General features: G+C 36.5%; 1 protein-coding gene across 2 annotated transcripts in view; it reads right to left on the bottom strand.

The window, feature by feature from the left end:
- Window positions 1-236: 236 nt before the first annotated feature.
- KIAA1671 (KIAA1671 ortholog) overlaps window positions 237-12930 on the bottom strand; it is a 55884-nt gene continuing 43190 nt past the window's right edge. For both annotated transcript variants that reach the window (XM_072415410.1, XM_072415409.1), the window contains exons 3-8: window positions 9476-9692; window positions 8339-8510; window positions 7011-7126; window positions 6322-6458; window positions 5229-5310; window positions 237-3991 (exon numbers count right to left, since the gene is read on the bottom strand). In XM_072415410.1, the coding sequence (XP_072271511.1) occupies window positions 5232-5310; window positions 6322-6458; window positions 7011-7126; window positions 8339-8510; window positions 9476-9692 (721 nt within the window). In that variant the 3' untranslated portion in view covers window positions 237-3991; window positions 5229-5231. The remainder of the gene's footprint in view (window positions 3992-5228; window positions 5311-6321; window positions 6459-7010; window positions 7127-8338; window positions 8511-9475; window positions 9693-12930) is intronic.

Genomic DNA, 12930 nt, shown 5'->3' with positions numbered 1-12930 from the left:
ACCTGCTTTTACTGGAAGATGTTCCTGGATTCACTGTTACTTACATCTCTCGTAATTCACACTGGAAGTCTTTAACACCTATTTTTTTTAAGGTTTTGGAGGACACTATTGGAAGGAACTTTTTATTTCTACCTTCAGTTTTGCAGTCATTTACACATTTAGCTTGCTGTTCACCAAGCTTTCGTTGATAACACTGTAGGACATAAAAAAGAGAGCAATAACAACGCAGAGACATATTTTAAATATATATTCTGTGTATTCAAAACCAGTTTTATTGCAACCATATTTGTATAATGTGTGCTTGTGTGTATACATATACATGTATATATATATTACACACTGTATACAGATCATTTGTACATAGTGGAATAAAACTTTATTCTGTGACTGATTGGAGCAACAACAATACAATCTGCAGCAGGTCACTGAGATGCAAGGAACATTGAAAGGCCTCTTCTCAAGCATCTCCTGCTGGTACAGTAGTACGACAGTAAGTGCAAAGGATTTTGAGAATATATACAAGTTTCACTTTTGTTTACAGTGGGAGTGCTACTGACATTTCAGGTATACACAACTCATTTGCTCCCCCTTCTCATTACTTGTTGCATCTCTGTCACTCAGGAGGTCATCTTTACTTCTACCAGGTTGTGAAGACCTGGGTTGACAATAATTTGGTTTTGGCTCACAAACATTTTTTCTCATCATATTATAAAAGGTAATTACAGCAATGTGTTTTATTCAATGTTTTAAGACACTAAAATTTACATTAATGTACAATCTATTTCAGGATGAAGTCACCTGTAGTCAAAACAGTTTTGTTTACCCCATGAACTTGTGTTCTACAGTGTTTTTCCTTTCTGTCAGAGAAAGAATTGAAGGTTCTATAATCAATAATTAGTCTACTAGAACATTAGAAAGTCAGAAACGTGTCACTTGTTCCTACCAAAAAGCAATGGACTGAACTCTATTCATATGGATTTCATTTTTGTTTGGAAGCAGATCAGATTATCCCAAGGTTTCTAAACCTTTCCTTCCCTGAATACACAAATAATCCGTGGGCCTCCCTAATTCCTAGACACCCAGTAGCAGTGCATACAGCAAGGACAGTAGATATTAAGATAATGAAGGCTTTATGATGGCAGGTGCAAGAAGACACACTAATGCAGATTTAAAGAAAGCTTGCCATAAAAAGCAACAGAATCTACCATTGCTGATCTCTGCTAAAATACTAGATGTCTGGGTGTCATGCAAACTATCTTACTTTAAGTCACTGACATGGAATGAGTATCACCTCTGACTTCATATTTCTATACATGTATTGGGTCAAGCACAGGAACTAATATATTCAGGAGTCCCGCGGAGTTATCTTCCATATTTCTTGCATGAAAGGTCTACTTAGTAAAGAAAGAGTGCATCCCACTTCATTAAATTCTTTCTCATTCCAGTGATTTTTGCATGGCAGCCCTGCACAGCTTTGCACACACCCCTCGTGTTTTCCATGTAATTACAGAGAAAGCACCGTCCTTTACAGAATTTATTGATAAAGTTGTCTGCACCTAAAATATTATTAATCTCTGCTGAAACTTGCTGGAACACATTTAAAATGTAACTTTGAAAGTCTATGGCTGTGAGCCATTTCTCTACCAGAAAATATAATACACTGTAGATGTTCCACGTCCTCACACATGAAATAGGCGTTCTGTACAATGTAATTTGTAGGAACCCCCTTCTGAATTTTACAGACTGGTCCTCAAAGGCATTTTTGTGCTGAATAATGGAACTTTCCAACAAATGGGCTGATCAACTGGTCCACAAAACAAGGCATGGATAGTTTATCTTGTGAGTAAAAAATGAAGCCATTTATAAAATGTCAATGGCCTGAAATATGTGTCAGCAACCTTTAGTTTATCCCTGGCTTTCTATTTAAAATACATGTAGAATAGAATGTACAATTATTGCTGTTTCCCCATCTCATTATATGGCACAGAAAATGACCCAGTAGCTTCCAATATCTTTCTATCGAATATGATTTGCCAGGATATTTCTTTGTAGTCGATGTATTAGCTTAACCAACTAGCATTAAAGGGCCAATAAACTTAAAGCACAGGCTGGCTTATTTACAATCCATTTATGAAAAAAAAAAAAAAAAAAAAAAAAAACATTGACAAAGAATATATCAGAGTAAATCTAATCATAATGAGAAAATATTTTTGCACAATTTTCCCAGCCTGACCTGGCTGAACCTATAAACTATTCTGTAAATTAGGAATAATTTATTGGCAAAGGTTTAAAATAATTTGTTTAAAAAATAAAAGTGTAAATTATTGCTGGTTTATAGAAATGGTATATATGGCGCGACGATCAGCAGACATTTTACAAACAGCAGCTGTGTAAACACAAGTAAACAATAAGGGAAGCAATGTAAGAGACTGTGTATGACAAAGATCAGATGGCCAAAATGACTTCTTGTTCTATGCACAACAAATCAAGCGTATGCAGAACTTTAACTTGCTGGGAAAGATGGGAGCTGTGTGAGGACCAGATCATCTCACCTAATCTCATCAGCTCTGGTAAGAAAGGCTGTTTGGTCTTCATTCGCACAAACCTATTGAACTGAATCTATGAGTTAGGATTTTCTCAGTAATAGTAATCATTTTTAAGATGGCATTTTACCTAACGCAGCTTTCCTTGGAAAGCAAGGGGTCAAGAGTGCTGCAATACTGAATGGAACAGAGGTATACCTTGATCTTGTTAATTTATTAAAAACAAAGTAATATCCATTTCTATGTTATTTATGTGCACACTTACACTTAATGCAGACATTTCTAATGCTAGCTTTATCTCTGGATTACACCAGAGATCCTCCAGGGATAAAATTCCACCAAATTCATATCTATCGGAATCGTAAAACAACTTTTATTTTTTTTTTCGGACCTTCAAGCTCTATATTTATTTCCTGTGTGTCCCATAATGTTCTGATTTATGCTATGCGGTAAACAGACTTAGACCAAATGAAGGGAATCCTAAGGACGAGGGAAGATGGCTAGGTCTCTGCAATGTACATAGATCATGAGAAAAATAATGCTGTGAGGACAGACTGATAAGATGTATGAACAGCACAGGGAACAAAATGACTGATACAGGATTAGGATAGTTTAGTGTGTTACAACATGTCAGTAAGAACAATAAGTGTAATATCAGAGTAATTGTCATCCAACAAATAAAGAAAAAAATTAAAAATTAATATATATATATCCGTGTGTGTACATAGATCAACAGCAAAAAGAGTTAAAAATATTCACTAATAAAACAGTATTGTGCAGAACCCAAAATAAAAGCGCAGAAAAAATAAAATACAATGTGTTCATTCTGACAGTCGCTTTCCTATCAACAATTTTAAAAATTATTTTTACAAAAAGTGGTCAAGCTTTTGTTATCATTGGCAGTAAACATTTTGTTCTCTCTCTCTATATATATATATTTATACTCTGGAACCAATAAATCATCTGGATAGTGAATTACAATATTCTAAGCGACAAAAGATAAACTCTTGTGAAATTGAATTTTTTTTTCATAAACAAATATAAAAGTCAGTCTATATTTCCCACACTCGTCCTATACTGGTCTATCCATACACAACATCACGTTTCCACATTCGTTCCACTGACAGGCGCTAGTGGCCACTGTCCTGAATCCCTCTGTGTCAAAAGGTCATCAGGAGGCATGACCTTTGGCTTTTTGTACAGCTCTGTTTCAAGTAGATATCCTTTTTAAGTTTTAAAGTGACTTATCTTTCCTCTACAATAAAATACATTGATTTTTGTATTTGTGTAAGTACTAAGCAGCTTTTTTTTTTCTCTGCAAAAATGGGAAGGCACAGAACACGTCGCAGCTGAGATGAAGCAAGACAGCAGAAGGGTGTGCATCTGTACGGCTGGCTGGATTAAGGCTTATGTTAAACTGCTGTGTCCTCTTCTGGTTGAGTGTTGGTCTAAGGTGAAGAAAAAAAGTTTTTAGAGAGGAAAACTAGTTTATAGCATGTTTCTATAAAATCATTTTTTTGCTAATGAACCCTTGGTAAACAAATCAACATAAACAAATACATCCCTGGTGACCAGGTATCACAAGATGGAAAGGGGTCAGATAGCTTTGTTTTGAGAACAGAGATGGAATGAAAAGCAAAAGTTGCTCAGAAGGACTTGAGAGCGAATTTTTTAACACTAATATGCTTTATTACTACTGAATAATTTGAGAGTTGGAATATTTGTCAGGTTTTTATTGCTCTACTTTTTTTGTACTAGTAGAACCAAAAACCTCACATTTCTTGTTAAGGAGTTACAGGAGTTTTTTCTTTTAAACTTCTGTTTCTAATTTCAATCCAGCAATAACCCCCACTCAGCGCCCTGACCCCAACAATTATTACACAATCAATGAGAAAAACTTTTAGTTCTGGGGTGACAAAAGTAAAGATGATGCAGACAACTGATGAGCCTATTGCTTTAATGTAGGTACAAAGTTATGACTTCTACGAGTAATTAACCTGGCCATTTATGGGTCAATTTCCCCATGCGATAAAACTGTTCATTCAATCCATTAATCGAATTGTCTATCTGAGTTTCACTACAAGTGTTTAATATACGACTGCAATTGCAAGACTCTTGATGAGTGAAGACAGAAATATTCTGTAGACTGTAAAAGTATCTGACTTTTATAATTCTGCATGCACATGCACTTATCATTAATTGAGAAGTTGAGTGAAAATATAGTAAATAATTTGCATTGCAAATATTCACACAGACAAAAAAACTAAATAAACAACCAAGCATTTATTTATTGCACTGTGGTAAGAATCCATTGATTTGTAACTGACAGTTTACACTTCGCTACTAAACAAGTCACCTAAAGTGAAGACCAGTTGAAGTAAAGTAAATTCATTTATGGCTAACTTAATGGAGCCAATCTGCTTAATACAGTTCTTGTGCACTTGTTGCCAATAAAAGCTGGCATGTTTAAGAATTGTGCATTGCTAGACACCAATCAGATTCAAACTGGACTTTAGAGTCCTGAAAAAAATACCATATAAAAAATATACACCAATAAATCAGGTCCCACATTTTCTCTTTGGTGCTGAGATATAAAGCATTTATTGATTTGAACAGTAGCAGTAGCAGCAATATCAAACATACTCCTTTTAGAAAAAAAGCTGCAGTAATCAGAAACAAATATACCTGTTAACTGTGGTTTTCATATTGGCTCTGTCTCTTCTTTGACTTCAGCTCCTTCAGCCACTGGGGAGATTCTCCTGCAGCTCTGAAACAGAGAAAAAACAAATGAGAAATCATTCAAGGAAAACTGCTAAACATAGAACATCTACAGTCTTATAACAAACATTTCAAGATTTATGTACACATCCTGATCAAGAAACCACAATATTTCAATTCCTTGCATATACACATATGAACTAGCAATGCAACATATTTCCCCAATACATTTGATGGCGAGAGGGCCTGATGCACCCCAATGAAAGTACAGAAGGGTTTGGGAAAAGCAAGAGCTACACTTTAGGCACATACAAAAAATGTGACCAATGCAAGAGATCAACGCTACCCGAAATCTAGGTATTTCTAGCTCACATTTCACGGAATCAGAGTATCAGTAATCAGCAGGCACCTTGCTGGAAATGATCTTGGTTAGTCTGAAAATATATGCATTTGTGTCCAAGTACGTCCTTTGGTTTCCAGGCTCAAGCTTTACATACAGGCCTACAATGTCATTACATCAGCTGTTTTCTGCAGTACTGTAGACTGCTGGCCATCAAGCAGAACAGGAAGGACCACGAGATGTCATATAAGTGGCCAGATGATAAACCCAAGAACCCAAGTGGTCCTGACAGTAACACACTACCTGTTCCACAGTGACAACACTAATTTACTGTATTGAACCACTTAAGATGTAATTGTCATTCTAGGATGTTTAAGGACTACAGGACACCTTCTCATAGTCATACATATGGCAGAAGTGTTCTATAGTTATAGTAAACTGGGCATGGTTGATAACACAGATTCAGATTTCAGTGCAGCAGAAGCACTTTTGTCTGAATTAACTTTTTTTTTTTTTGCATTTATCTGACCAAAAAGATTAGTTTAAATTTACAAACACTTAATGGTATAGTACAAGCAAGCTGTTCTGTACATGTAACTCATATATGAATCACATAAGACAATTCCAGCACCATTCATTTGAAGGTAATTAGTGAAGTGGTGTTGAGCATTGCACTAGTATACAACTATATACTTATAAAGAAAAACCCAATCAACTAACTTATCTAGCTTGTCTGCAGAGGTTGGCAGAAGTTTGACGCCCAGTGTTCCATGTGGTAGAGGTGATTTTGGCGACTTTGTAACTTGGGGTGAAGATTCACTACTGCTTTCAGCATCTTGTCTTTTCCGAAGCTGTGCCTACAAGGGAAAAAAAAAACAAATAATATAGAAGGTTAAATGCACAAATTAGGCAAAACAGGTTTAGATTCATGGTGTGTTTATTGTAAAATTCATTATTTCAGTTTTACTACATCAGCTCACCAGCTGATGTAGTAGGGCTTTACCCCTGCTTAGCTCACCCATAATGCACTCTTCTTGTTTGTCAGTAATCTTTTTTATTATTTATTAATTAAAAGTGTTTCTTGAGTTAAAATGTGAACAGTGCTTTACAAACACATAATAGCACATAAACAATGGGGACCATAACTGACCAGCAATTTACATGTGTCTGACTTTTCAAATAATACACCCACAATTTCCTGTTGAAGCAACTTGGACACAGTACCATCTTTTAGCAGCAGGTGGCACTGCGGAATGGAATGGTTGTGTGGTTTCCTACACAAAAGCCAAAACATGATTTAGCCTGCTATGATCCATAGGATGTTGCTCATTCTGTGCAGGACATATTCTAACTGGCATGACTCTGGAAGGTAAGCCAGACTAATCATTTATAGGAAATTGAATTTTTACCACTAGAGCTGAATGGTCCATTCCAGGAAACATTGGCATTCGTGGCGAATGGAGAGAGGTCCTCTGGGGTTTTTCCTCCTCTTCTTCAACCTCTTCTTTTTTCTCTGGCTTCTCGTCTAAAATGCAGAAGAGTGTGTATTTTATTATTTTATCTAATAATTCAATATAGGTAAAAAAAAAAAAAAATTCTTGTAGTGTAGTCTGTATGGGTGTTCCACCCAGCGCAATAATAGTGCAGTGGTACAATTTAAATCGTCACAAAAAAATATTGTTAAATAAAAAAATGTTTTCTCTAAATTATTCTGTCCTGACCAACAAAAGCACTGTTTAGAAAACCATAAAAGATTAAATAAAGACAACCCAAGAATTTGTGGCACCTGACGGCTTTATGCCAAGAAGAATGAGCTCCATCACCACCTGAGAAAACCAAGCCTCTCATTAACAACATAGGACTGCGTTCTATCATTGAGGCTGAAGAAGGCAAAACAAAGTTTTAGGAACTAAGAGAATGAAAAACAGGGACCATATTATGTTTTTTTCATTGCTGTTTTTTTTAAATAGTTGTGCTTTTCTGGGATTATTATTATTAAACAGGATTTATATACGATTTAAATAGGGGTTGCAAATGACAGACAAATACAAACACAGTGACACAGGAGGAGAGGACTTTGCCCCGAAGAGCTTACAATCTACAACAGGGGTGCCCACACTTTTTTGGCTTGCGAGCTACTTTTAAAATGACCGAGTTTAAATAATCTACCAACAATAAAAACTTGGACTGATTTCATTTGCCTGGTAGAGTTTATTTTGAAAGGCAGGGCTCTGAATCTATATGCGTTGCCTTTGCGTTCTACCGGTAGATCGCAATCCATCTGTTGGGCACCCCTGATCTAGAAGATGCCCTATAGGTTTATTTGGATCCCCTCCAAAATAAAATTTGCCTGATTACTCATATTTTCTTCAAAGAATGGCACACACCATACAAATTCTGCCAGGGTATGTAAACTTATGAGCACAACTATGTATAGATACACATCTTTGAACTCAAGAAGAGTTGGGATGCCCAATCCGCATTTAAAAAAGAAATTCCTGTGCCCCCTCATCTACTTACCCACTCACAAAGGCAAAGTTTTGAGGGATGGATGTATACTACATGCAGTTCAACCAATGCAAATATATATGTGTATTTGGTGTGCCCATTATACGTGCATTAGTGACATTTCAATTCTATATGGTGGTTATAGGACACTGGAGTACTTTCTATAAATAAAAGTTAGGCAGAATTGCAAACTACATTGTTATTATATTTACATGGGCAAAGTCAATACCTGTAGAATCAGTGTACATCCAAAGGTTGTCGGTGTCCTCAATCACAGCTAACTGGCTACTTGATTGCAACAACCGACTTCTGCGCTGTGTTTGACTTGGCGCCCGGCGCTGGCTCTTCCGACTTAACTGGACTCTGTTCTTCAGGGCTGTTGAGTCTAAGACTGATGTTTGCTATGGAGGAAATAAAACAGTTTAATTTCCCATCAAGTTGCAATGAATTAAACCATATACAGGAAAAAAAAAGCAACAAATAGAAAAGCACACAACACTGGGGACATTCACATATCTGCATTTTTCATGTGGGGTGATTGCAGTATAGTGCATTTTATATTTGTTGACTTCATTAACAGAAAAATATTTGTCATGAATAGAGGTTTTGTCATGTTTATAGTTGTGTGCATAGCAACATGTAGCTTTGCTCTTACTTCCTGTTAGGACAAGATAATACACATGATAAAGATACACATTTTATTTCAACAAAAAGGAGCTACGTTTGACAATATTTATCTTATTTACAGAGACAGTCGAGGGAAAGAAGAGAAGTTTAAGAATTGTGGAAAACATCTATCTCTGACAGGAGGATCTGAAAAGACAGGGCTAATGGACTTATAAAGAAAAGCACTACAGATATAATCTATTTTCCTTTCCTATGCAATTATTTTATATATGATGAAAAGCATGCCATCAAACTCTGTGAAATTACCTAAAAATGAAGCATGAGTTTATTTTCCATTCCATGGACACCCAGAATACTGGGCTAAGCCACACAGCAATACCCTACATGCATGTGTATCGTCCACAAAACATAGCTTCTTTGATCTGCAGATTTTGCATATTGGAGCTTGACCCAAAAACAACAGGCAAATCTATTAAAAAAAGGTACAAGGTCCAGCTTAGAGCCCAAGCTCATATGATGATGCTTTCTTTTGTTAGACTGTCTTTGGAAACCTCTTTATCTGCAATGCTGGCTGTGTTGCACAAATGAAAACTAGCACTAAAAACTAAAAAAAAAAACACAAGGCTATCTGACAGTGGCGAAGAGGGGGCACACAAAAAAAAGTGTCAGTGACTAGAGCTGAAACTAGTTCTATTGACTCTGAGAAGTGGAGCCAACATTGAGAATGACTTCCGCTTACATCGATAAATGAGAAGTCCGATGATTTAGCTTCAGAAGGTGTGCTTTCAGTGCCTTCTGTGGAATCCAAATCCATGCTACAGCGGTCCAGACTGCCATCCCGAGCTTCATTGACAGAGTCATGCTGGTCTGTTTCAGTATGGGACAGCGAGGATAGGCGACTGTGTGAACGCTGTTTACGGCTGCTGTTATCATATGATGGCGAGTCAGTAACGCAACTGCAAGAAACAAGGTATTCTTCAATCAATATTCTTTATATGGCAAATAAACAAAAAAAAACTCAAAGTGATAAAACTCTTGACAAGGTGTTTGAACAAAATATTTACATTTAGCATATTAACCTTGCAAATTATCCATTGTTTAAAATAAAGGCTGCTGTAACCACCACTATAGAGTAAATTACATACAGTTTATCTCCCTGTACACATTATTGGAAAACAACAATTATTTTCTGGCAAAATGTTTATCGATTTGTGTATATAATACAAATATGATGGTTTTTTAAGTGTCATTACCACCAATGTTAAGAAAAATAAAAAGTACTCCAAATTGAACAGTAGAGGGCACTCACGTCCTTCAAACACAACAACTGGGTATACAGCACAGACCCAGCAGAACTAAATAGAACAGATAAAGCCTGTTACTTGACAACTTCATGATTCTGGATTCACATGCCAAGTCATTTTGTAAACGGACATATTAATAATAATATTAATAATAATTTTACTTTCCTGGGTGACATTGTCAAAATCCTTAAAACTTTGGGCCACCAAAATTAAATAGAAAAAGTTATGCCTTTACTGTGATGTTGTTTGCAGCATGCTTGTTTAGGTCAATGACGTAAACTAATAAAATCAGACTACCAGGCAACTAACATTTTCAGGATTTAAATCATAGCATCCTCTGAATTGCATTCAGTACAGGTTTGCTTTAAAGACTGCACAGGATATTACAATTTAATATACCTTGTGATGGATATATTGCCTATCTACTGGGTGCAGTACATGATGCATGCGAATTCTCAGAACACAGTTGAGCTCAATTAATGTTTAACAGTCTAATGGGAAACAAGATTCAACAATCATGATGTGAAATATTACTAAATTGATTGGTCAGGTTAGATTATCTCAGCTTTCTGCTATCTCTTCCCTGAGATAAAGGAAGATTAAAGTAGTGCCCTGTTAATCATGCCAGCGCCAATATTACAGACATCCATGCCTATGTGTAATTATAGAGCAGTAAGAATATGTTTTGGCAGTCAGACTATGTGCACACACAATTATTATATGTTATCAACATACAGGGCTGCCAACAGAGAGGAGGGACAGGGGGTGCTTCTGTACTGGCCCAAACAAAACAGATTGACTGTTTGGAAATGTTGGAACTGAAAATGGCTCAGGGGGGCCCAGGAGGTTTACCTTAGTATGGGGACTTCTGAAATTTCCGATGGTCTCCTTGTCAGCATCTACAGATATGAGATGAAGATCTATGCCATTGGTGTGAAACTTTAGATTTAACATATTATAGATAATAAGACTTAGATCTGCAGGTGCAGACGTCTTTATTTGGACCTACAGAAAGGACTACCTTCATCTACAGCAGTTCACACTCAGATTTACATTGGAGATACAGCAGCTACGGCCTTTATTCAGACCTAAACTATTGCACAACGAGAAGCACATTTTCCCTGCTCTATAGGTAGGGTTAAAACCTTAGAACTCCACAGTAAACACATAATGACGCCAAGAATGGAAACACAAACCCACAAAACAAACACCGCACATATACTACATTGCTCTAGGGCTTTGTTTTGGGATTAGGTGAAAGTACAATCATTAGATCAGCACAGAAACCTAGGAGGAGATAGAATTGTTCACTCATGGTTCTCCAGGGCAGGAAGAGGTAGCCAAATCTAACAGCATTGCTCAATAACAGAGCTCAGCAACGGCATAACAATTACTGAAAGCAATGTTGGGAAGTAATCAAACCACTACACTGCTAATGTTCTTCAAATACTAAAATGGTATAAAGAGGAATACTATAATGTCTGGGTTGAAAATCTCATAAACAGTTCTGAAATCTTCATGTATTGACCCTTTGCACCATCATATTTGTATGAGTGGTCGTCATTCTATCTAATGATTCCCCAGCATTGTAAATGTATCTAGGGGATTTGAAAGTCCAACTAAAAACAAAATTTAATTACAGCAATTATTCTAATGTAAGTGCTAATGTACTAAACAGATTACACATCAAAAGCATTAAGAGGATCAGGTTTCAGAACAATACAGTCAGCAAACCTCTTCTGTGTATGCCAAGCATATCATACAAATAAAGGGTGAAATCTACAGACAACCAGAGATCAAGGCCAAGTCAAGTTTAGTGGCCCAGTATCACCACACATTACCAGCTGGAGTGTGGTAACACTAAATAAATGTACACAAGTGTATAAAATGTGGTTGTGTTACATTTATCATAGAATAAGGTAAATGTTAATAAAGTACTGGTAAAGAGGGTAGGTGTCCCTAAACCACACAAGACTATTGTTTGAGAGCCAGACCCCTTGGGTTATTATAATAAACAGAAAAGAGAACTGCAGGGGATTTGAGAGGGTGACAGAGAATGACAAAGCCTGTACTATACAAAGTACTACTGACTTGATCTTAGAAGTTGTTACAAAATACTGGCTGAACTGGACCCTGAGCCCGACCCGTTTCGTGGGTTTAGGCTTGCTCAGGGAATTAGTGGGAAATCAGTGACAATACCATTCAGTTATAAAAGACGACTTGCCGATGATGATGCAGTTGAAAGAACAAAGAAACAGTGTGAATTTACAGTGAAGAGTCTGGAAGAACAGTGTTCATTTTTTCCCAGGAAGAAGCAAAAGAGTTTGCTGACGCACAGCTACCAATTCAGATCTCATAGGTGACTGAGTTGGTCTTATTAGATCATGAGCCAGAGGGCGGTCTGGTAGAACAGTATTCGTTTACCCCAAGCTGGATTAGCAGTCTTCAACCTTGTATTTATCCCTAAAATGCTATACAAAGATTTGAGACCACCAGGAAAGACTCTGACCTCCTTCTGGCTTATGATTTAAAAAGAATAACTCTGTCACCTATGAGATTTGAATTGGTAGGTGTTGGTCAGCAAAATTTCTTACTCCTTCTTGGGGTAAATGAATACTGTTCTACCAGACCGCCTTCTGGCTCAAGAAGTCATCTGCTAAATATAAATGATATTATCATAGTGTATACCTAGTAATAATTTTTATTCTATTTATATTGTTATAATTGTAATCGTTTTGTAATGATCATGGCCATATTTATTCACACATATGTAAGGCTGTGCTTTTTAATTGATATACAGCAACTTTTTAAAATGATTTTTATAATGTGGCTATTAATCCGCTAAAAATGTTTCCATTATCAGTCATCTACCAGATTTTCAGACGGCAGC

The sequence above is a fragment of the Pyxicephalus adspersus genome, chromosome 6, assembly GCF_032062135.1.
Source record: "Pyxicephalus adspersus chromosome 6, UCB_Pads_2.0, whole genome shotgun sequence".
NCBI lineage: Eukaryota > Metazoa > Chordata > Amphibia > Anura > Pyxicephalidae > Pyxicephalus > Pyxicephalus adspersus.
The sequence above is the reverse complement of the archived record's forward strand: the minus strand, read 5'-3'. Positions and strand labels throughout refer to the sequence as shown.